The sequence below is a fragment of the Myotis nattereri genome, assembly GCF_964212035.1.
Source record: "Myotis nattereri genome assembly, chromosome: 7".
Taxonomy (NCBI): Eukaryota; Metazoa; Chordata; class Mammalia; order Chiroptera; family Vespertilionidae; genus Myotis; species Myotis nattereri.
In genome coordinates, this window is record NC_138082.1 from 33,879,562 (window position 1) to 33,900,802 (window position 21,241).

A 21,241-nucleotide genomic window follows, 5' to 3' on the forward strand; every position below is an offset into this window, starting at 1 on the left:
CCATTCTACATTGGAGGGAGATCCCAGTGTAGATCTTTGGTTCTTGTTTGAGGGGCCTGTAAGCCATTGAGAAGCAGAGCCAATGAGAAGGGCCCAGGGTAGAGGCTGGCCACAGGACTAACCCCCTCCCCCTCCCCCTTTAGGCTCTTTGAACCCTCAGCTACCAGGTGCTCCCTTGCTCACTGACCTGAGGGTTGGTGTAGGTCATGGGCCACCAGGGGGTGAGCCAGTGTCCTTTAATGAGGCGTGAGAAATGAAATGGAGACAGGCACCTGCATCTGTCAGGCTGGGACAATCCAAAATGGTTCCCCAGTTAAATCCTCCACAACCACTGTCCTTACCGCTCTCTGCCCCTGCCTGAGAAGGGACAGCCTTGTTTTTAGGTCTCAATTGTCCTTACTGCCTCAGGTCCCCTCCATATACAGCCCCTACGTGGTGGTGACCACAGGAGAGATGGAAAATGGTGACCTCCTAGGCCTTTGAAACAGAAGAACCTTTGAATGTGTTCCATTTGTCATCTGGAAAAATACAGAGGTTGCATGATGTTGCTGCCAACAATTATATGCTCCTTATCTGTGCAGCCTGAGATCCCCAAACCTTAGAGAAAGAAGGAACCAAGGGCAAGGAGAGAGAGCAAACTCACATCCCGAAGGATTTTCACTGAGGGACCAACCTGCTAGAGTGGGTGCAGGCCACACAGAAAGGAGAAGGAGTGAGGAGAGGAGTTATTTGAGGCACCGTGGGAAGAGTCCAGTCCAGAGAACTTCAGAATGCTGTCCCCTCTCCCCACACCTCCCTAGGGCACACTTCTGGGGTTTGTAGGAAATGAAAGCTTTATGCCTGGGGCATGTTGCCCCTGTGTTTGTGTTGAGTCTTTTTCTTTCTTTTTTTTTTTTAAATGAAAGAGTGTTCATACTATCTAGTGTTCATATTATCTAGTATTTATTCTTCACAACTCTAAAACACCCCTGAAAAAGGGGAAGTTACTCCTGTAGCTTCTTCCCACCTATATACTGAGGGGGGGGGCATGCTGGGGTGAGTGCTCCCCATGGGGGGCACTGCTGTTGACACCATAATAAGGGCTCCCATGGGTGTCAGATGCCTGTTCTGACCAGGCCACAGCAGATGGTCATCAAAGACAGTGTCATCCCTACACGGGGCAAGTGAGGCTGCCTCCTGCAGGCACCTGCATCTCAGCTCTCTTTCCTAGTCTCTGCTGGGAAATGAACCAAAGCCAGAAGCAGTCCTGCATGCCTCCACCTGGACAACCCTTCTGTTCCCTGAAGTCTGAGACAATAATGAACATGAGCTTCAGAAGGAAGTTGATCGTGATGGCTCATAGTGAAGGGCCTTGGACACCTGTGACCAGTATGATGCCTCCCCTGAGCTCAGGGATTCCCCCCTCCCTTCCTTTTGAACCATCTCCCCTTGTTCGTTCGTTTGCTTATTCATTTGCAGCAGATAAGTACTTTAGAATCTATTTCTTGCTGTGCCATTTCTAGCTTATCTTGTGGTTACTATAATCCCGCCTTCTCAAGTTCCTCTCAGACCCACTTACAGTGCAAACAAAACAAGAAAACCCCACAAAACTAAAGAGATGAGAGATGTCTTAAAGGCAATTTCGTTCTAACCCAGGGGTGGGCAAACTTTTTGACTTGAGGGCCACAATGGGTTCTTAAACTGGACCGGAGGGCCGGAACAAAAGCATGGATGGAGTGTTTGTGTGAACTAATATAAATTCAAAGTAAACATCATTACATAAAAGGGTACAGTCTTTTTTTTCAATAGTTTTATTCATTTCAAACGGGCCGGATCCGGCCCGCGGGCCGTAGTTTGCCCACGGCTGTTAACCCCTCAAACCTTCAAATTTAGTTCATTCAGCACAGTGTTATTTATTTGGACATTTATACTTTAAAATGTAATAACCTAAATAATTTATTGTACAAGCCAGATTTTACATTGCACATCTTCATTTTACTGTTCTAATGAGGTTATCTCATATCTGTAAATAGAACTCATGTAAGTATTATATATTTTCATAAATTAATGAGAGAGTGGCAGGAAACAGTTTTATTTAAGGCTTTACTATTTCAAAAGTATTAGCCCGGCCCTAACCGGCTTGGCTCAGTGGATAGAGCGTTGGCCTGCGAACTGAAGGATCCCAGGTTGGATTCTGGTCAAGGGCATGTACCTTGGTTGCGGGCACATCCCCAGTAGGGGGTGTGCAGGAGGCAGCTGATCGATGTTTCTCTCTCATCAATGTTTCTAACTCTCTATCCCTCTCCCTTCCTCTCTGTAAAAAAAAAGAAAAGAAAAGAAAAGAAAATTTAAAAAGAAAAAGTATTAGCCTGAAAAGCACGTGGGTGTGGAGAGCGCTCAGGGATGCAGAGCGCCCCCTATTGGCCGTGTAGAGCCAATGGCATCTGCTGTAGAGCCTGTTGAGACTCCGTGGTTCCAAGAAGCACACGCCTGCGGACTTCCCCTTTATCGCGGAATTACAAGGGCCGAGACGTCTATCTTTTTTATGCCTACAATTGCACAAGGAAAAGATTCCCAATTTCTTTTCATTGTAAACGTCCAGGCCACAAGAGAAGCCTTTGTCACAAACGAAGGTAAAAACACCAGACCTCCATGATTGCACATGAATACCATCAGATTTCGGACATAGTCATAGAAAACTCACCTTGGCTTTCTTTAAGACCCACTAAGGGTCTCCTGACTCTGACTCACCCTGAACAGGGCCTGGAAGCGGATGGATAAGACACCCTCTGACATCTGAGTTTGAGGGGCCTGGGCGCACCGCTGAGCTTACCGTGGCCTCTGCTATCCCATCCACATGTGGGTGGGAATCCCGGCCCTCTCCCACTAGCAGCCCGACGACGTTCCTATAACGCAATTAATATTATGTCATGGTTGTGGCAAGGAAGTGAAGTCACTCACGTAGCACTCCAGCGGGGCTCCTGGCACAGAGGCACGGGGAGGCTAGCTCAACAGCGAGCACGCCAGCCGTGCTGGAGGTGGAGGTGCCGGGTGGACGCGGGGCCGCCAGGGGCGCCAGCCGGTGCGCTCCGAGGGAGGGCATCAATTTGAGGCAGCCTCAGCTCACTCGACTCTCGAGCATTAAGAGCAAACCGCGGGCCGCCCACGGATCTGGACGCGGGCTAGCTTTTCAGAACGCGCGACGCCTCCCGGGAAGAGGCCCCGAGTCGGGTCCAAATCGTCCCCGAGGCGTCCTCTGCCGTCGCTCTCAGGACCAAGCTGAGCATCAGAAGGGCGGAAGGCACTGCCTTCCAGGGAAACAACTTCTAGGTCACTTTAGAGGATTTTATTTAAATAAAAGATCTGTTTAGGTGCTAAACAAACAAATCTCAAATACATCCCTCTTTGGGGGAGGGGGGAGGCAACTGCGCACTTTGGCCTCTTCACTCCGAACTCCGTCTCCAGGGATCCCATAACAAGGCACCGGGGGCGAACGTTTGAACACCGCGGGGGGGAGGGGGGAGAGGGGAAAGGGGGGAGGGGGACGGACGAAGCCAGGGGGCCGGACACAAGCTGCAGCAAAGGACCCAGGGCTGACCCGCCCTCTCCCCCGTCCCTTCCCTTCCGCTCTCCAGGCAGGACGTTAGCTCTAGGGCGCCGCCTGCGGGTTGCCTTCGAGATCGGCCCCTCCGAGCCGAGGAGCGGCTCTGCCCCGACTTTGGCCGAGCGGCCGAGCGCCAAGGTCCATGCGGGGACCGGTCCCGCGCACGCCCCGACCTCCGGCCTCTGAGCAGCCGGGGCCTCGTTTCCTCGTCCCTGGTGTAGGGGGCGCTCTTTTACCCCAACTCAGCTTTCCCCTCCTCTTTTTGGTGGGGCGGAAGGAGCACACATTTCCAATTTTAATGTGGCCCAATTATCTCGTTTGCACGACTTAAAATGTTTCTCTTTAACTCATTTCAATCTAGTAAATATACTTCAGCAAGTAGCTAATTTATCAAGGATGGCTTCGCCTCGGAATTTGCATATAAAGAGAGCCATGGGTGACCCAACTCCGGCTGCACCAGTCGCAGGCAGCTAGGCCTCCTCCTCCGGGTGGTACGCCTGGGTTTGTCAGAGAGGCGGAGCCGGAGGCCACGGTCTGCGAGGACACTGGCGAGGTCAGCGGGGAGGGGACGGGCCCTTCCGCTGAGTGCGCCCCCCCCGCCCCCCGCCCCCGCCCCTGCACTGCCCCGAGCCCCCGCCCACTCTTCTCCCGGGGAGGGGCGGCCCCTGGGTGCCACCGAGGCTTGAGCGTCCGGGGCGCATTTATCCCCAAGTGCGTTTATTAAATCGTGTGTGGAGATAGATGGACGTGGATACAGGAGAGGAAATCGCAGCGCTTAGTTGAGCAATCTTCTGGCTTTAAATTCCGAATAAAAGTCTCAAATATTCCCGGGTCAGGGGGGCACTGTCTCATTAAAACCACTCTCCTCCTGAAACTGCAATGCAGACATTAAAGTGCAGTATTTTTCAATTAGAGCTGACGAATTCAATCAAAATTCCATAGATTAGGATGAAATGAGGCATGGGTCATTTACAGGGGAATTTAATTGCCGAGCCATTAGACAAATAGTATATTTGCCATTCCCGCGTTATCCATCATTTTCGACATCAATACCGGGGCCGCATCTCCTCGTCCCGCAGCCGCCCGGCGTCGGCTGTAAACACTCCCTTCTCTGTATCTTCTGATTATATCTGATTTCATTTAGGGCCACGGGGGATTATAAATGTTCACGCAATCAAGTTCATTAGGACTTCAAATCGCATTTCTGATTGGGATCGCTCTGCCGCTGTCCTCCCTGCGCCTTTCAAACCCCAGGACGAGGCTTTCAAAACATCTTTTTGAATTTAAAGCTTCACATCCTTTTGTCTTCCGACGCCCGGGCCCCCGCCCCCACCCACGGTCCCCCGCGCCTCGGGGCTCCTTCCCTGCGGAGCAGCCCTGAATCCCGACGCGTCTAGAGCGAGGCTGGGTGTGGGGTGGGGTGGACCTCCGCGGACCCCAGGCCCGACCCAAGCAGGCCTCCCATCCCCCGGCGCCCCCCCCCGCGCCCCCCCCCCCCCCGCAATGCTGGACCAAGAACCCACCGCGAGGCCGAGGCCGTGAGGCGCTCAGGTCCGCAGACCTGAGCAGAGCACGGGGTGGTGAGGGGTGGGAGGCGCCGCGGGGCGGGAGGGACGATGAACCCCGCGTGTTCGCGGATCGCGGGTGGGTGTCAGCCCCATATCTCTCCGCCCCCTCCCCGCTCCCCCGCGCTCTGGGAGTCCTGCAGCCACAGGCCTCTGGGCCACGATTGGGCCTGACCCTGGGCACTGATGGCAGGGACCCCCTTGCGGGCTGATCCCCTTCACCCCAGAGGCCCTGGTGGGGTGGTACCCAGAGGAGCCATCCCACCTCTCAGCAAACCCGAGAAACAAAGGAACAGTCTTCTAGGGCCAGCCCCGCAAGAAAGGCTCGAGACATCCCTTCCAGCACAGTTGAAAAATAATAGCTTAATATTAACTGCTTCTCATAAAAACATACTTCCACCGAGATACAGTGAGAAGAAAACCCTCATTTCACCCCCGTGCTTTGTGCCCATCGCTGTTAGCTGCCTCAGTAATTTAATTGGAATGAAACGTGAGAAATGTGTCATTTTTGAAGCATTTATGCATCACTTCCTAGAAATCTCATTGTGTTAACTAGGAGCCTACTGCGTTCTGTTTAGAACCCATAATCACATTTTTATGTGTCTGTATTACGAGTTAATGTGACCTCCTGTCTTTAGCAGATTAAAAAAAAAAAAGTTCTCTTTCCATAACATCCGCATGGAACGCTGGCTTGCAGAAAGTACCCGAAACCCTGTTTCCCCAAGGTTCTCCCAACTCACCCACTTAAGGGCAGGGGGAAGAGATGCGAGCAGAGAAGTGCCTGCTGGATGAATAATTACACACCGAATTAAAACCCTGCATTAAACGTCCTCGACAGCAAACACTGCGTTCTCAATCATGTTTATTGCTTACAAATTGCATTACAAAGAAATCTACTCTTTTTATTGGAGTGATTAAGCAGAGTGTGAGGGCTGCAGAAGTACCATTCCGAAAGATTAGAGGGAGGCAGGCATCCCGGCTAGTTCCACGGCCGCGGTGACTGTGTATAATTTTGTTAGAGAACACATTTAACACAGAGATGAGGATTGGACTGTCATTGCGGCATCATAAAAGAATCAACTTAAAATTATATTATCTATAAACACATTGCCTATAAAACATTCATATTTAATACAAAGGAACTAGGCAATTCCGTAATCAATATTTTCATTACTCAAATTTTATGATAGCCGCACAATTCTATATGACAGGTCACGATTCTATAGTTTCTCTATACTCTCCTCCTCCTTATCATGCGAGTTAAAATCTTGTTTTCTTTAATTCTGGGATGAACAGGTTGGTGAAGGAAGGGTTTGCCTGTGGTGCCACCTGCAGGGCTCCATGAAAATAAGTGTCAATACTGCAGTCCTCTCAGGCTCTAGAAATGTAACCTCAGGCTTCTTTTCTTAAAAAAAAAATATTTATTTATTTTATTTTTTATATATTTTTATTGATTTCAGAGAGGAAGGGAGAAGGAGAGTTAGAAACATCAATTATGAGAGAGAATCATTGATTGGTTGCTCCTGGATCCCCCCACTGGGGATCAAGCCCACAACCCAGGCATGTGCCCTTAGCCGGAATCGAACCTGGGACCCTTCAGTCTGCAGGCTGATGCTCTATCCACTGAGCCAAGCCAGCTAGGGCTAAAAAATATTTTTTAAAAAATATATTCTTACTGATTTTAGAGAGGAAGGGAGAGGGATAGAGAGATAGAAACATCAACGAAGAGAGAGAATCGATTGGTTGCCTCCTGCATGCCCCCCACTGAGGATCGAGCCCACAACCCAGGCATGTGCCCTTGGCCAGAATCAAACCTGGGATCCTTCAGTCCACAGGCTGAAGCTCTATCCACTGAGCAAAACCGGCTAGGCTAGGGCAACCTCAGGCTTCTTTTAGCAATTTAATTAAATCAATATTTGCTTTGAAATAGATGATGACAATTTCAAGAAAAATCCTGGAATTTGAAAACTATGCTTAAGTCAAAAAATAAGATGATGTACTGATCACAGCTGAAACTTTGGGGCTTCTGAATATTCCAAGAGCACAGAAAAAGATTTGTCTAAGGGATAATTTATTCTTGAAATAATGGAATAAAAGATGCCATATTCCTGGTTTATCACTTGGTCCTTGGGCAGCCCTTAAGAGATGAGAAGCACTTGGCGAGCTAATGACATCCGCAATGGCAGTGACTAAGCTTCCTCTCGGATGCCCGGCGTCAGGGCAGGTCGCGGGAGCCGACCAGCTCATTCTCCAAGCCTATATTTTACACCATTTGGGGAGAGTGTTAAGTGTTCTTTGCCAAAGTTCAACAGCCTGCCCCTTCAACCGGTGTCATCAGAAGGAGATTTCGGAAATTGGAAGTGTGACGATTAAATACAGTTACTGGTATTAGCAAATGCTTCTTAAAGAGTCAGAGGTTTCGATTTTCCTCACAACAGGCTGAATTGATGATGATCATGTAACTGAAAATTCATTGGACACAAAATAGGCTGAAAAGAGAGGCCTAACGCTGTGCTCAGAATTTTAAACGTGATACGTCTCAGGGTGCTGCGTCAGAGGGTGACTGCCGGCCTTCCTGCTGTGCTGGGGCGTTTCCTCCCGTCTGGGGGGCAGTCAGGATGGAGGGAGGCAGACCTCCTCAGGTCCTTCGTTGGTGTAGAACCTCAATTGTGTGTTTGGGAATTCTCTGTGGTCAGATGACAAGTAGTACAAAGATATTCAACAAAAGTTGGAAGGGCCCAGCTGGTGTGGCTCAGTGGTTGAGGGGTGGCCCATGAACCAAAAGGTCTTGGTACGATTCCTAGTCGGGCACATGACCGTGTTTTGGGCTCAATCTCCAATACTGTGAAAGAATAGAAAACATTTTTAGAGCCTGTAATAAGAGAAATCCCCAGGTATAGTTTGTTCACTGGGAAAGAAGTCAGCCAGGGCAATTCTAGCTTCAAAGAGGAATGTCTTTTGGAGGTTTATCTCAAGTACCTTCCTTCTCTCCCTCCTCCCACTTCCCTCCTCCCCTCCCTTCTCTTAGTCTTGTCCTTCTCTCCTTCTTCCCCTACTCCCTCCCCTTTTTCTCCTTCTCATCTGGATGGAATGATGCAAGTCCCCTTCATTTTAGAACCTCCTAATACATGCAGCGTAGAGTACAGTTAGACACAGTCATTAAAAACAACATATTTTTGAGTTAAAAATTTTTCTTTATTAATAAAGCAAATTGCTAGCAATTCAATTCTGAAAAACTAAATATGAGTCTTTATTCATCAGATTTTCAGAAATATAATGTTAACATGTTTTCAAAGAGTTCTACTTTGTTCTAGGACTCCAAACATATTTAAACTTAATGCATTTCAGAAAAACAAGCAAACCGTTTCCTAAGGTGTGTGGGAGAGACGGGATGGGGTGGCTGAAGCAGGGATGGCGAGTTGCTCGCTCAGATTCAGATTTGCAAAGTTCAGTGAGGACAGAGCTGCTCAGGGCTGTGGCTGCAGTTCTTATCGGTTTTGCCCTTTTATTTGTCCTCGACAATAACACTGCTTTGCTTTTCCATATTTCACAGTCTTTCTCCCAATATTAGGCTATTTTCTTCTAATAATAGTGAAAACAATCATAGTACTAGAAGGAACTACTTACCAAGTTCTTTTTCTGGACCGGCTCAGTGGGGCCACCCTGGGGGAAGGGCGTCACCCCAGCCATATTCAAGAGGCACAGACACCTTCATTTTCCAGGTGATCGCAGCTGGTTTGGGTTAAATGGCTCTTCCTGTTCAGCAGAGCAGCCTGGATCAGAAGCCCATCTCTAGGTATCATCTCGGGCTCCTCCCCGCCCTCCAGGACGCTGCATCCCTTTCCAGGACAGCGCCACCCTCCTGGAGTCTCACTGTGGCCAGATCTGCTCACCTGCTCCATGGTCCTCGTTGCTTGTCAACAAGGTAAGAACCCTTGGTCTTAAAACCAAGGCTCTCCCATCTGCACTCCTTTCAGTGACCCTCCCTCCAGAGGACACGGTGCATGTCATTGTACCTCCTGCCTGGCACTGCCCCACACCCCTGCCTTTTCCATGCAGTGGTGACCCTGTCTGTTTGGGAGGAGCGTGAGGACAGCCATGTTCGTGTAGCCTTTTCTAGGGCAGGTGAGTTGTTGGGCTCAAGGGACAGATGTGGGTGGTCAGCTGAGGGCTCTGCTGCCCTGTCACTCCCTTTCAGACCCTCTGTGTTGAAATCTGACCATTGGCCAAGCCAGGGCTCAGCCAGACTACCCCCATCACAATGCCCATCTCAGTGTCTGCCCCCTGCTCACCCTCCCCTCCAGTGGGCCTCACTCATAGTGCACACAACACCTTGCCTTATCCTGCAGTATTTGTGGGTATAAACGCCCCTTCCAGACTGCAACAATGGGACGAGGTGCCCTGCCCCCTCTCAGATTGCTCAGGAGTGCCTTGCATTGGTTCAGACTGGACGAAAACAGAGCCACTGCTGTCTTCAGAGGAGGGCCACAGCAGTCTCTCTTATAAAATACTAGAGGCCCAGTGCACGAAATTCGTGCACTTGGGGGTCCCTCAGCCCGACCTGTGCCCTCTTGCAGTCTGGGAGCCATCAGTTGGACATCTTAGTGCTGCTGTGGAGGCGGGAGAGGCTCCCACCACCACTGCTGCGCTAGCCAGCTGGGAACCTGGCTCAGGGCTTCTGGCTGAGCGGCGCTCCCCCTATGGGAGCTCACTGACCACCGGGGAACAGCTCCTGCATTGAGTGCCTGCCCCCTGGTGGTCAGTGAGCATCATAGCGATTGGTCGATTTGCATATTAGCCTTTTATAATATACGATGGTGTCTAATAGCAAACTTGAGGTCAAGTGAGGCCAACCAATCAGGAAATGATTGCCATTGAAAAGATAGTTTATTACTCATTCCTCAGAGATGGAAAAGGCCTCGCCATGGGGGCCACACAGGGAGGCACCAGGGTTGGTCAGAAGTGGGGGTGTGGGCAAGAGCCTTTATTGTGGTTTCCACAGAAAGAACGGGTGAGGCAGGATAGACGGGTTAGGCTTAGGCTTAGGCTTAGGGTTAGCTACTCAGAATAACTTCAACGGGCTCTGGGGCAGAAGGGTTGCCTGGTACCTGGCCCTGGGGTGGCTGGTGTCCTGGGGCATGAACACCCAGTGAAGGAGGGGCTGGGGTGTGCGCTCTGGATGGGTTTGCATTTGAAAAGCATGCTGGGCTGGCAAGTTGTTTACTATCTCTAGGAATTATCATCTAGGAGTGATAACCCTGGTGGGGGGGCGGGGTGTGAGGGCAGAGTCTCTCCAGAGTCATCAGAGCCCCAGATGTCAAAGCATCAGAATTCAGGAAATCACGTGACTACAGTCATAGACCGTCGGAGCATCTCTCCTGTTACAGATGCTTGGGCTGAGCTGAGCGCAACCTCTATCAGCCTGTGGCTTCCTGGACCACGCCCTAGAGCTGGATGGGTTGGGTTTGGTGAGAATGTCAGACAGAAGACCCGCATGGGGTAAACATGTCTGGCTCACAGCCCCTCCAGCATCCATCTGGGGAGCCCTGGGCCCCCTGCGCTGGGAAGCACCAGTGGGCTCCGGGGAAGGGGCTTTTATCATGGAACCGATGTCCTCCCTCAGTATGCACATCTGTCATGTTTTGGGGACAGTCTTTCCAGGTGGCCGGGCTTCAGGATGAGGGGGCATTGTCCAGGAGGCAGTGGGTCCCCCTCCCGGGCAGGAGACAAACCTCGCAGCAGCAGGTATACCTTAGGCACTTTCTGATACAAGTCCTATGCGATGCATGATGTCCATCCTCACAAGCAACCTGAGAGCCAGTGGGGGCTCTTACCGCATTCCCAGGTGGGCCTGAAGCTCAGGCAGGTCTGCACCGGCCAGTGGGAGGTCCCACCAGGCCTGCAGGTCCCCACCAGGGCGCTCTCACCACCCAGCCACCACAGAAGCAAAGAGGAGACCAAGAACAAGTCCAAATGCTCTGGTTTTCAGTGCAAAACACCCTCTGGCTCCAAAAGGAGGTAGCTTTGCAGGGTCGCCGGCAAGGGTAACAGAGGCACGAGGCGGAAGCACTGTTTGCCAAACTGTCTGCGAATGGCACAGCGGCAGAGGTGCAGCAGGCGGCGCGGGCTGCCGGCCAAGGCGAAGAGAGACTGGTAGAAAGGCCGGTGTGCCTGGCAAGGAAGGCGGGATGGGATGTCAGTGTGAGACAAGCGGATACACGGGAGCCACACCTGTGGACTCAGGTGCTGGCCGCCCACCCTGGTCTGGACACCAGGTCCTTGGGCCCTGCCGTCCCTCTGGTCAGCGTGGGACTGCTCCTCCTGCTCCTTGTAGGACAGCACCCCGACTGTAACAGGAGCTCCTGGCCATGTGAATGCTGAGCGCCCACAGGAAGGCAGAGGGACTCAGATGCACCTCCCAGGTCGCTTCCGCTTTCCTTCTCCAGAGGTTTACACCCACCTGGAGAGGAGAGCAGAACGCCTGGCAACGCACAGAAACAGGTGGCGATTCTGCCCCAACACGGAAGGCAGGCGGCTCTCTCACCTGAAACACCTCCTCCGGAATCACCTCCCTCCAGGACTCGGACACGCGGAGCTGAGGGTAGGCGTTGAACAGCACCTCGATGACTGCAGGGGCTGGCGCGCAGGCCTGCAGCACCTGTGGGAAGTGGGGAGGCCACGTTCAGGTTGACTGGGCTTCGGGTCCAAGTGCGGAAAGGGCAGGGAGATGGAGGTGTGTTCACACCCATGACTGTCTGTGTGACCCCACTGTCCTCAGTCCCTCTGGGAACAGGGGCGATCACAGTGGCAGCACAGCTGGGCAGGTGAAGGGCTGCAGGAGTGAGTTCACAGATAAGCACAAGGCCGCGCTGGGCAAGGGGCCCTGTCCCGCCATCGTGCAAATCTGGGCAAAGCGCTCAGCATCCGGGTTCAGGAGCAAGTGCGGGGGAGGGGCGGGGGGACGGGGGTACTCTGGAGAGCTGCTCAGGGAACAGCATGAGGTTCTGCTGGGAGCGCGTGGCCGGGACAGTCATCCCAACTTCTCACCTCAACTTTCTAATGTCAGGACGGTGGCGAAGAGAACTGCTTTGCTGTGGAGTTTCCCCTCTACTTGGCCCTTCTCTTTTTTTCACAGCCCCCACAGTCAAAAGACTCCTGTTTTATTATTTGCAAATTTAAAATTCATCAGTTTTATCATAAAGGTGGGAACACTTTGCTTTTAAAAAATAAACTTTTTTTGTTGTTGTTACGAAGAAATTTGAATGGACACAAAACTGGACCCAATAGTATGATAAGCCCCCATGTACCCAGCATCATCCCATGGCGAATCCTGCCCCATCCACCCTCAGCCCCTCTCCCTCATATTATCTTAAAGCAAATTCCGGGCATTCTGCCATTTCACCTGCACATATTTTACTGTGTCTCCTAAAGGGCCCTTTAGAAGAAATATCTACACAGTGTCACTATAGAGCCTGATAAATTAACAAGACTGACTTTCTTAGTGTCATATAGTCAGTGTTTAGCCGAAACCGGTTTGGCTCAGTGGATAGAGCGTCAGCCTGAGGACTGAAAGGTCCCAGGTTCGATTCCGGTCAAGGGCATGTACCTGGGTTGCGGGCACATCCCCAGTAGGAGATGTGCAGGAGGCAGCTGATCGATGTTTCTCTCTCATCGATGTTTCTAGCTCTCTATCCCTCTCCCTTCCTCTCTGTAAAAAATCAATAAAATATATTTAAATTCACAGCGCTCTCTTCAATGCCATTATATTAAAAATAGTTTGTTCGAATAAGAATCTAAACACATGAGGTTAGTTGATATGATGTAGTTTTAGAACTTTCTGTTTCTTTGCTGAAGAAACTGGGTTATCTGTCCCGGAGTCTCTCACTGTTGGGGTACTGCGGGTGTGTCCCTGTGGGTGCTGGAATGCGCTGCTCCTCCGCTGCTTTCTGTGAGTAGCTGGACTTGGAAGCTCCATCACATTCAGAGTTGATCTTGGGGGGGTGGGGAACCGCATAGTTCTCTGTTTTTGAGGCTTGAGATTTACTGAGTGTGATACAACTGTTCCTTGTATTTTTTCAGATTGAGAAAAACGGAGTTCAAGCAATTTTTCTAAGACCAGGCAGCAAATACCTACAGCAGACAACAGTGAGAGCCAGCAGCTAAGTCCGGCTGCACCATCTCCCTGGGCTCCCTGAGCACAGAGCCAAACAGGAAAAGGTACCGTATTTAAGTCACTCGGGATGGCCGCTCCCTTACAGCCTGTCCAGGTTCCTTCACATCTAAAACTCCTTTAAAAAAGAGAAACAGCCCTGGCTGATTTGGCTCAGTGGATAGGGCAGTGATGGTGAACCTTTTGAGCTCGGCGTGTCAGCATTTTGAAAAACCCTAACTTAACTCTGGTGCTGTGTCACATATAGAAATTTTTTGATATTTGCAACCATAGTAAAACAAAGACTTATATTTTTGATATTTATTTTATATATTTAAATGCCATTTAACAAAGAAAAATCAACCCAAAAAATGAGTTCGCGTGTCACCTCTGACACGCGTGTCATAGGTTTGCCATCACTGGGATAGAGTGTCGGCCTGCGGACTGAAGGGTCCCAGGTTTGATTCCGGTCAAGGGCATGTACTTTGGTGCGGGCACATCCTCAGTGGGAGGTGTGCAGGAGGCAACTGATCGATATTTCTCTCTCTCATCAATGTTTCTAACTCTCTCTTTCCCTTCCTCTCTGTAAAAAATCAATAAAATATATTAAAAAAAGAGAAACAAAAGTTCATAGGTCTTTTGTTCAGAATAAACCCTATATTGTGTATACTCACTTTTTATGCATTTAGACAAAACATTAATATATCTAAAAATGGGCTAATACTTTGTATATTATTTTGAAACTTGATTTTTGTCTACTCAAAATTGACTGTGAAAATGATAAATGAGCATCATTTTAGTGGCCATATAATATTATTTTATGAATGGATCAACATGTATTCAGTGAAATTAACTACCCTAAGTGGCAATGATAAACAATGAACAATCTTGAACATAAGTCTATCTCTTGCTGTCCCAAACCATTCTTAGGTAATAATTCTACCCCCTTCCTACATTGAATTCCTGGAAGGAGAAGTGCAGGGTCAAAGTGTAGGTACATTTTCAAACTTTTAAAGGATATTGTCAAATTGTGAGTGTGTAAATTGTTACACTTCTTAAAGAATTGAGTATGAGAATGCCTCTTTCTCCCTGCCCAAATCATCTCATTCATTATTTAAATTTGATAGGTATAAGATGGAATGTTTATACTTGTTTTGGTTGACCATTTGTCTTTCTTCTTTTCTGAATTGTTACATTATGTCTTCTGCTCATTTTTTCTATAGTGTGTTCCGTCTTTTCATTGATTTGTAAATACACCTTATTTATGAAGGTTATGTTTCATGGAGACAATCATTTTTGCAAATAATGGTATTTTCTCCTCACTATTCATATTTCTTATTTAATTTTCTTGTCTAATTACATTGGCTAGAGCTTCAAGTTCAATGTTAAACAAAATTGATAGCAGGCATCATTATCTTATTCTTAATTTTAATAGGATTGTCTGTAATGTTTCATCATAAATATAATCTTGGATATTAGTTTCAGATTGATACTCTGTTCTAAGTTAAGGAAATATCTTTCTATTCCTAGGTTACTACAACTTTCAGGATTTAACTTTATTTTTTGCCTTTTTTTTTTCTTAAAGCAAGTTGATATAAAAAGATTTTCCAATATTGACTCACTTTTGCCTTCATAAAACAGACTTTATTTGCTATTCTTCTAGTTATAATGGAAGATTTAATTTACTAAGATTTTTGCATCTCTTTTAATAACTAAATTTGGTTAACAGTTTTAGTTTTTTGAGCTATTTTTGTCAGGTTTTAATATGTTAACTTAGTAAAAGTACCTGAGAAAATTTCTTTTTTAATACCCTGATTTTAAAAAGTAGGTAATTATTGAATTAAGAAGACATGATTGATCTTGCACTTGATATTATCTAAGCCTGTCATTTAATTGCAGATAATAATTTGATATTTTCTATTTCTTCCCTGGTTACCAGCATATTTTGTTTTCATTTCTTCTTGAATCAATTTTGTGAGTCTATATTTTCCTGGGAAACGATCTTCACTTTACAGACATTTAGCGTTGCACAGGTATCAGTGAGGGTTCCAGCGGGAAACAGAAGGCATGTCTGATATAGGATGATTTCAGGAAGGTGCACTGATACAGGGGCTGTTGAGCTCAGTGTGAGTGCAGGGGAACTGCCAGGGATAGCACATGAAAGTGGAGCAAGCTGGTAGCAGCACTATTCCATTCCTGAGCCAGAGGGTGGAGATGGGGTGGGCTGTCCTCCTGGGGCAGTGATCCCTGGTGGGGAACACACAGCCAGCCTGCAGCAGACAGCAGGCCCAGTGAATACATCCTCTGACCTCACTTTCCTCCCCTCCCTCCTGCAGTTGAGAGATGGCACTGGCCAAACCCAGCAAGGCAGGGGGCAGGAGCCTGGTCTGTGTGTCCCTCTATCTGGACAGGAGATATCTCCTATTTACATCTCCTTTGGAAATGATTTTGGTATTTTCATTAGTTTTACAACGTGCCTTTCAATTATTTTTCTCTCTTTTCACTGGGTTGTATGCTTACCGCCTGTCCGTTAAGCCATTCATTCCACAGATATTTACCAAGCTCCTACTAGAAGCTAGGAGTGTGTAGGTCTGTGTGATACAACGGCAAGCCCTGCCTTCATGGGACTTTATAGTCCCAACAACACAGTCCAAACACTAACAATAATGTGCAGTGAGAGCCACAGCCCTGCGGAGGTGCTAGAAATGGCACCTAACTCAGACCCGGGCTTGCAATGGGGTGGTGAGTTGCTCAGGGAAAGACTTCTGGAAAAAGTGACATTCAAGCTTAAGATCTAGCTACAGAGTAGGAGCGACAAAAGGTTATGGAGAGTTCTGGGGGCAGGAGTGCTCTAGGTGAACACATTTACCAAACGTGGAAGGTGAGAAGGACCAACACCTGTTGGCTGGCTCATGAGAGTAGAGACCAGAGATCGGAGAGGAAAGCAGGGTCAGATCATGAAAAGTGTTGTCTGCACACAGGTCAGGCCCGCTCCAGCCACAGGGCCACAGACAGGCTGCTCCAACCCCAGACATCCACGCCCCACCTCTCTCAATTCTTGACTCAAAGTTCACCCACCCTCAGTGCCACACCTAAAACTGCAGCTGCTTCTTTCTTGAGGCCTCATCACTTCATTGGTCCATTTATTATGTTCACTGCTTACGGTGTCTTCCCTTTAGAATGTAAGCTCCATGAGGGCAGGGTACTGCTTTTTCATTATCCACTCCTACCGCCTATCACTCAATAAATATTTGTTGAATAAATAAAATAAAGAATGCTTTTTATTTTTTTTAAAATGCATTAGGAAGCCTTGTCTTATGTCTTGATATCTGCAGGTGTCTTTCTTTCACCATCAAAAGGAAAGCCATCCTGGCTGAGGTTAGAATCCTCTGTCCAAACTTTTCCTTTAAAAATCTGTAGACGACATGTCGTTGTCTTAGGACAATACTGCAGCAGAGAAATCTGGGTCCAGCCTGGTTTTCATTGCTGTATGGATAGCTTTTCACATTAGTTCTTTGTCATGAACACTGGGGCTGACTCCCCAACACCCCAAATGATTTGATTAACCCAGTCATGGTAATTCCATCCTTTTTGACGGTCATGGGTCTGGGGCAGGGCATATCCTGCCCCCCTTCCCCCCGCCCCCTTCCCGCCTCACCCCAATGTGCTCTTGCCGCGTTGACACTTCTGCTAACACAGCTGCCACTAGCCTGCCAGCTCCTGGAGCATGGCCCTCTCAGACACCCACTGTCCTCTTCTGTGTTGGGAGAACCATGCCGTTAAGATGAGGGTTCGCACTGCACCCCCAGATCCAGTCGGGTCACATACGGATGGAGCTCCAGGCAATGCTTGCTTCCTCAGGCTGCCCTGGCGTCCAGCGACCCTCCGATGGGCCCACTCCCTTCTTTCTGCGGAACGTGAAATGCATCCCAGTGGCTGCCTGCAGCGCCCCTCCCCCGGCCCTCCCCCTGCAGCAGCGCCCCTCCCCCGGCCCCGGCCCCGTCGGTGGGTCACAGACTGTGACAAAGCCTTATTGCCTGTCTCTGGGAATTCATTTCCTGTCTCTCCTCGGTTCCACCTCTCTGGGGCTCGGGGCCCTCCCCACGCCCTCCGCGCTGTGCCCTCGTGTTTGCCAGGCAGCTGGCTGCCTTCATTATTTTCACGCCAACACAGTTTAAAACCTCGGCGGCCTCCGCGCGCCTGCGGAGGGGCGGCCGCCACATCGCTCTGACACGCAGATGTCGTTAGGGTCCGCGCGCACCCTCTCCGGCTAATGAGGCGGCAGAAAGAAAATTAAGGGGAAAAATCACACAGGCACATTGCTCTAGATGTAGACGGGAAATAAAATGAGCAAGAAAAACAGAGGCAGCCATTTATGCTTGCTCCTCCCTCCTCCCCCCCGCCCCCGGGGACAGGGTGCGGCGGCCCTGTGGAGACAGGAAATGGAGTCCTGGGTTTTGATTATTGCTCCCCCAGGATTTGCCCCCTAAAAGCCTGTGTCATGGGAGCAGGGTGAAGCCACCTTACCGAATTCTGTAATTGTGTATAAAGAAAACATGAAAACTTTACACCTGGATTTTCAGCGTGGGCAATGCCCAGGAGGTGAGGCAAGACCAGAGCTTTGCAGATGTCTCTAGAATCTGTCATTCTCGTCCGCAACCTCCATCGCCCCTCTCTCTGCAGTCCTCACCTGGATGGCCACCAGTCTGTGGGGCTTTCCCCAGCCCCTACCCCAGCTGTTCTCTGCACCTAAGCAGAGAGCTCATTTGATTATGTCACCTCCCTGCTTAGCATGCCATTGATTCCCATTGTTCTCCAGACAAAGGCTCAAACCCTGAACAAGGGCCCTGCCTAGCACCCGCCTCAACTGGCTCCCTCCTGCCTTTTCCTCTCCAGCGACTGGGTCCTCTCTGACGCACGTGTGGCAGCTCCCTCTGCCCCCAGGACATTTGCCTGGACTGCTCCTTTCTGCCTGGATGGCCTTTCCTCCCCTCCTCACATAGAAAGGCTTCAGCCTTCAGGTCTGGGCTCACTCAGCATATGCGGGGGGAGCCTGTGGAGCCTCCTCCCCACCCCCCAAGCTAGGTCAAGCCCCCTAGTTGGCACTTTCAGGGTGTGGAGGGTCTTTGCTCTGTACCTGTTCTCACCACAGCAACATCACATGGGTGTGTGTGTGTGTGTGGTTGTCTTACCCTCCTGAGGGACAGTGCCATGAGGGCGGGTTCAACACAGTAACTCCAGCACAGGGCTTAGCAATGCCTTAGGAATGTGTGTTAAATGCCTAAATACATGCTTCAGGGGTGCCCGTGGGAAGCATGGCCTATGTGGTTTGGGGGACACAGGACACTGCTGGTGTTGTCCCTGCACCTCCTCCACTCGTGGGCAAGTTCGAGTGTGAATATTTATAGCCTCCGCCTGTGCATTTCCGCCGGGTGCTGCTGGCCTCTGCCCCGTAGGTAACAAGGCACAAAACAGCACAAAACAAGGAGCAGGGGTGAGGAAGCAGAGTGCGTTAAGCATGAGAGCTGACTGCAAATGAGAAGTGCTCTGAGGAGGGGATCCCTTTATATAATGAGGGACTAGGGGGCTTGACCTAGCTTGGGGGGTGGGGAGGAGGCTCCACAGGCTCCCCCCGCATATGCTGAGTGAGCCCAGACCTGAAGGCTGAAGCCTTTCTATGTGAGGAGGGGAGGAAAGGCCATCCAGGCAGAAAGGAGCAGTCCAGGCAAATGTCCTGGGGGCAGAGGGAGCTGCCACACGTGCGAAGAGGCAGGAAAGAGCGGTCCCAGGCCATGGGCTTCTGTCCTGGTGCTACCTCCCAGCTCTGGGACTTGGGGAGGTCCTGTCCCATCCCAGAGCGGGGCTGACTTACCCTCCCACACCCTCAGGAACGCTGTTTCTGTTCTGGGGCCCAGCCCAAAATCTGCTCTTCAAACGCATGAATCTGGCCTCCAGGTGAGAGGCAGGAGAGAGAACCGTGAGCAAAGCCCTTTATTCCAGACCAAGCTTCCAACCCACAAGCTCAGCTAGTGCAGTGGCAAAGCAAGTTTGGACTCACATTTGTGTGTGTGTGTGTGTGTGTGTGTGTGTGTGTTTCTCTGCCCTCCTGTCTGCTCTCCCCCAGGCCAGCCCCACCTGTGCTGACAACTTCCAGAATTCAAACCTGGCCACTGCCTGCCACCTGCCCTTGTGCCCCCACCCCTGACTGGTGTTAACTAGAGGTCAGTCAGGCAGAAAGGCCTGGCATTGTCAACACGCTTGCTTCCCAAGCAGTGACACCACTTTGATTTTCACCGCAGAGCACTGTCCTCGGCGCGGTGGATGCTTGGAGTCCGCCTGCTGCGGCCATGGTGCCTTTGTCTGGGCCTGAGGGAATGTGATTTATGTCATAAGCTCGCTGTGAAACCTTTTGCCTCAGTAATTCCGAGCTCCGTGGGTATCTCTTTACATCTATTTCAAGACCAGCTGCTGCCCACGGACCGCGTGCTCTGTGACATTGCCGGCGCCTCTGTGCACCCCTCGCCACGGTGTGGAGGCTTGCCTGCAGTGTATCTTTGTGGCCTGGTTCAGTGTGTTTGCTGCGCACTCCACGGGGCTGCTGAGCAGAGCTGGTCTGTCCCTTTGATGTCTCGTGTGGTGATTAGACTCCTTCCTGGTGGAACATGCAGGTGGCCTGGGTGGAGGAAGATGCTGTAGCCAGGTTTCCAGTGTGTGCCCTGGTTGTCCTGGACCCAGGCTAGAACATCACAGGCACTTGGAACTTGGCTCAGAGGACGCCAAGTATGGTAAATGCATTTGGGCCGCACCCTGCTCCCAGCCAGGAGTGCCATGGGCGCCCCCTAGAGGTGCGGTCGACCTCAGCACAAAGGACTCAGATCCCCATGTCCATTTCCAAGGACTTAACAGCAAGTGGTGTGCCATGGAGTTGCTGGAATCTCCTTCATTCACTCAACATTGAGGTGTGCAGCGGTCAGCTCTGTGCATGTGCAAGGAAAGCAATGGTGGCAATGCTTTTTGGTGAAAGCCTCAAAGTATTCTGATTTCTCAAGGAAACTCTAATTCCTTCTACAATTGCTGGGAGAGTCAGTGTCACTTCTAGGAGCTGAACACTTCTCATAGCATTTTGACCCCCATTATAGGACCCTCCCCCCAAACCTAAACCCAATTTACACCTCCACTGACCATGCTCTGTTCCTGTGTGGCAGACCCAGGATAGGGCCCCTGGAGACCCAGAGGGAGAGCCACTGTGCTTTGCCCTTCATGTCAAGGTCAAGGTGGGGTAATTCCCACAGCCCTGGAGACAGAGTTCAGGTGTTAGAGGTCTTATCCTCAGGGAAGGTGCCCCTGGGGCTGCACCTGAGACTTGGAAACCTGGGTAAAGAATCACTCAGAGTGACTTCAAGGCCAACAAAGGATTATTTGTAGTCACTGCTGAAATACACTGATATTTTTTCTTTTTGTTTACTTTTTTCTTTTTATTTATTTTTTCTTTTTTTTTCTTTAAAATAATTTGCCTCCGCCCTAGCCAGTTTGGCTCAGTGGGTAAAGCGTCAGCCTGTGGATCAAAGGGTCCTGGGTTTGATTCTGGTCAAGGGCACATACCTTGGTTGCAGGCTCCTCCCTGGCCCAGGCTCTGCTCGGGGCTCATGCAGGAGGCAACCCATCGATGTTTCTCTCTGTCTCTCCCTCTCTCTTCTACTCTCCCTAAAAATCAATGGGAAAATATTCTTGGGCGAGGATTAACAACAAAAATAATTTGCCTCAGGTATTTTTCACTGGTGGCCCATCGCGTAAAGCCTGTTTCTTTTGCATTCTTTATGCAATTTCATATGGTGATAGTTGGCGTGTGCATCTTGGTTTAAGGCAAACACCGTGTGACCCGGAGGGGCAGCGAGTGGGTCTTGTTTCCATGTTATGGTTGATGCACTAAGCCTGCTAATATTG

The 21,241-nt window shown here is 50.0% G+C and overlaps 1 protein-coding gene across 1 annotated transcript in view; it reads right to left on the bottom strand.

Moving 5' to 3' along the window:
- Positions 1-10,018: 10,018 nt before the first annotated feature.
- The window catches only part of ASB18 (ankyrin repeat and SOCS box containing 18), a gene marked incomplete at its 5' end in the record, with an annotated part of 41,167 nt that continues 29,944 nt past the window's right edge, over positions 10,019-21,241 (bottom strand). The window contains 2 exons of the mRNA XM_081095255.1: positions 10,019-11,319; positions 11,693-11,806. Of these exons, the coding sequence (XP_080951381.1) occupies positions 11,134-11,319; positions 11,693-11,806 (300 nt within the window). The 3' untranslated portion in view covers positions 10,019-11,133. The remainder of the gene's footprint in view (positions 11,320-11,692; positions 11,807-21,241) is intronic.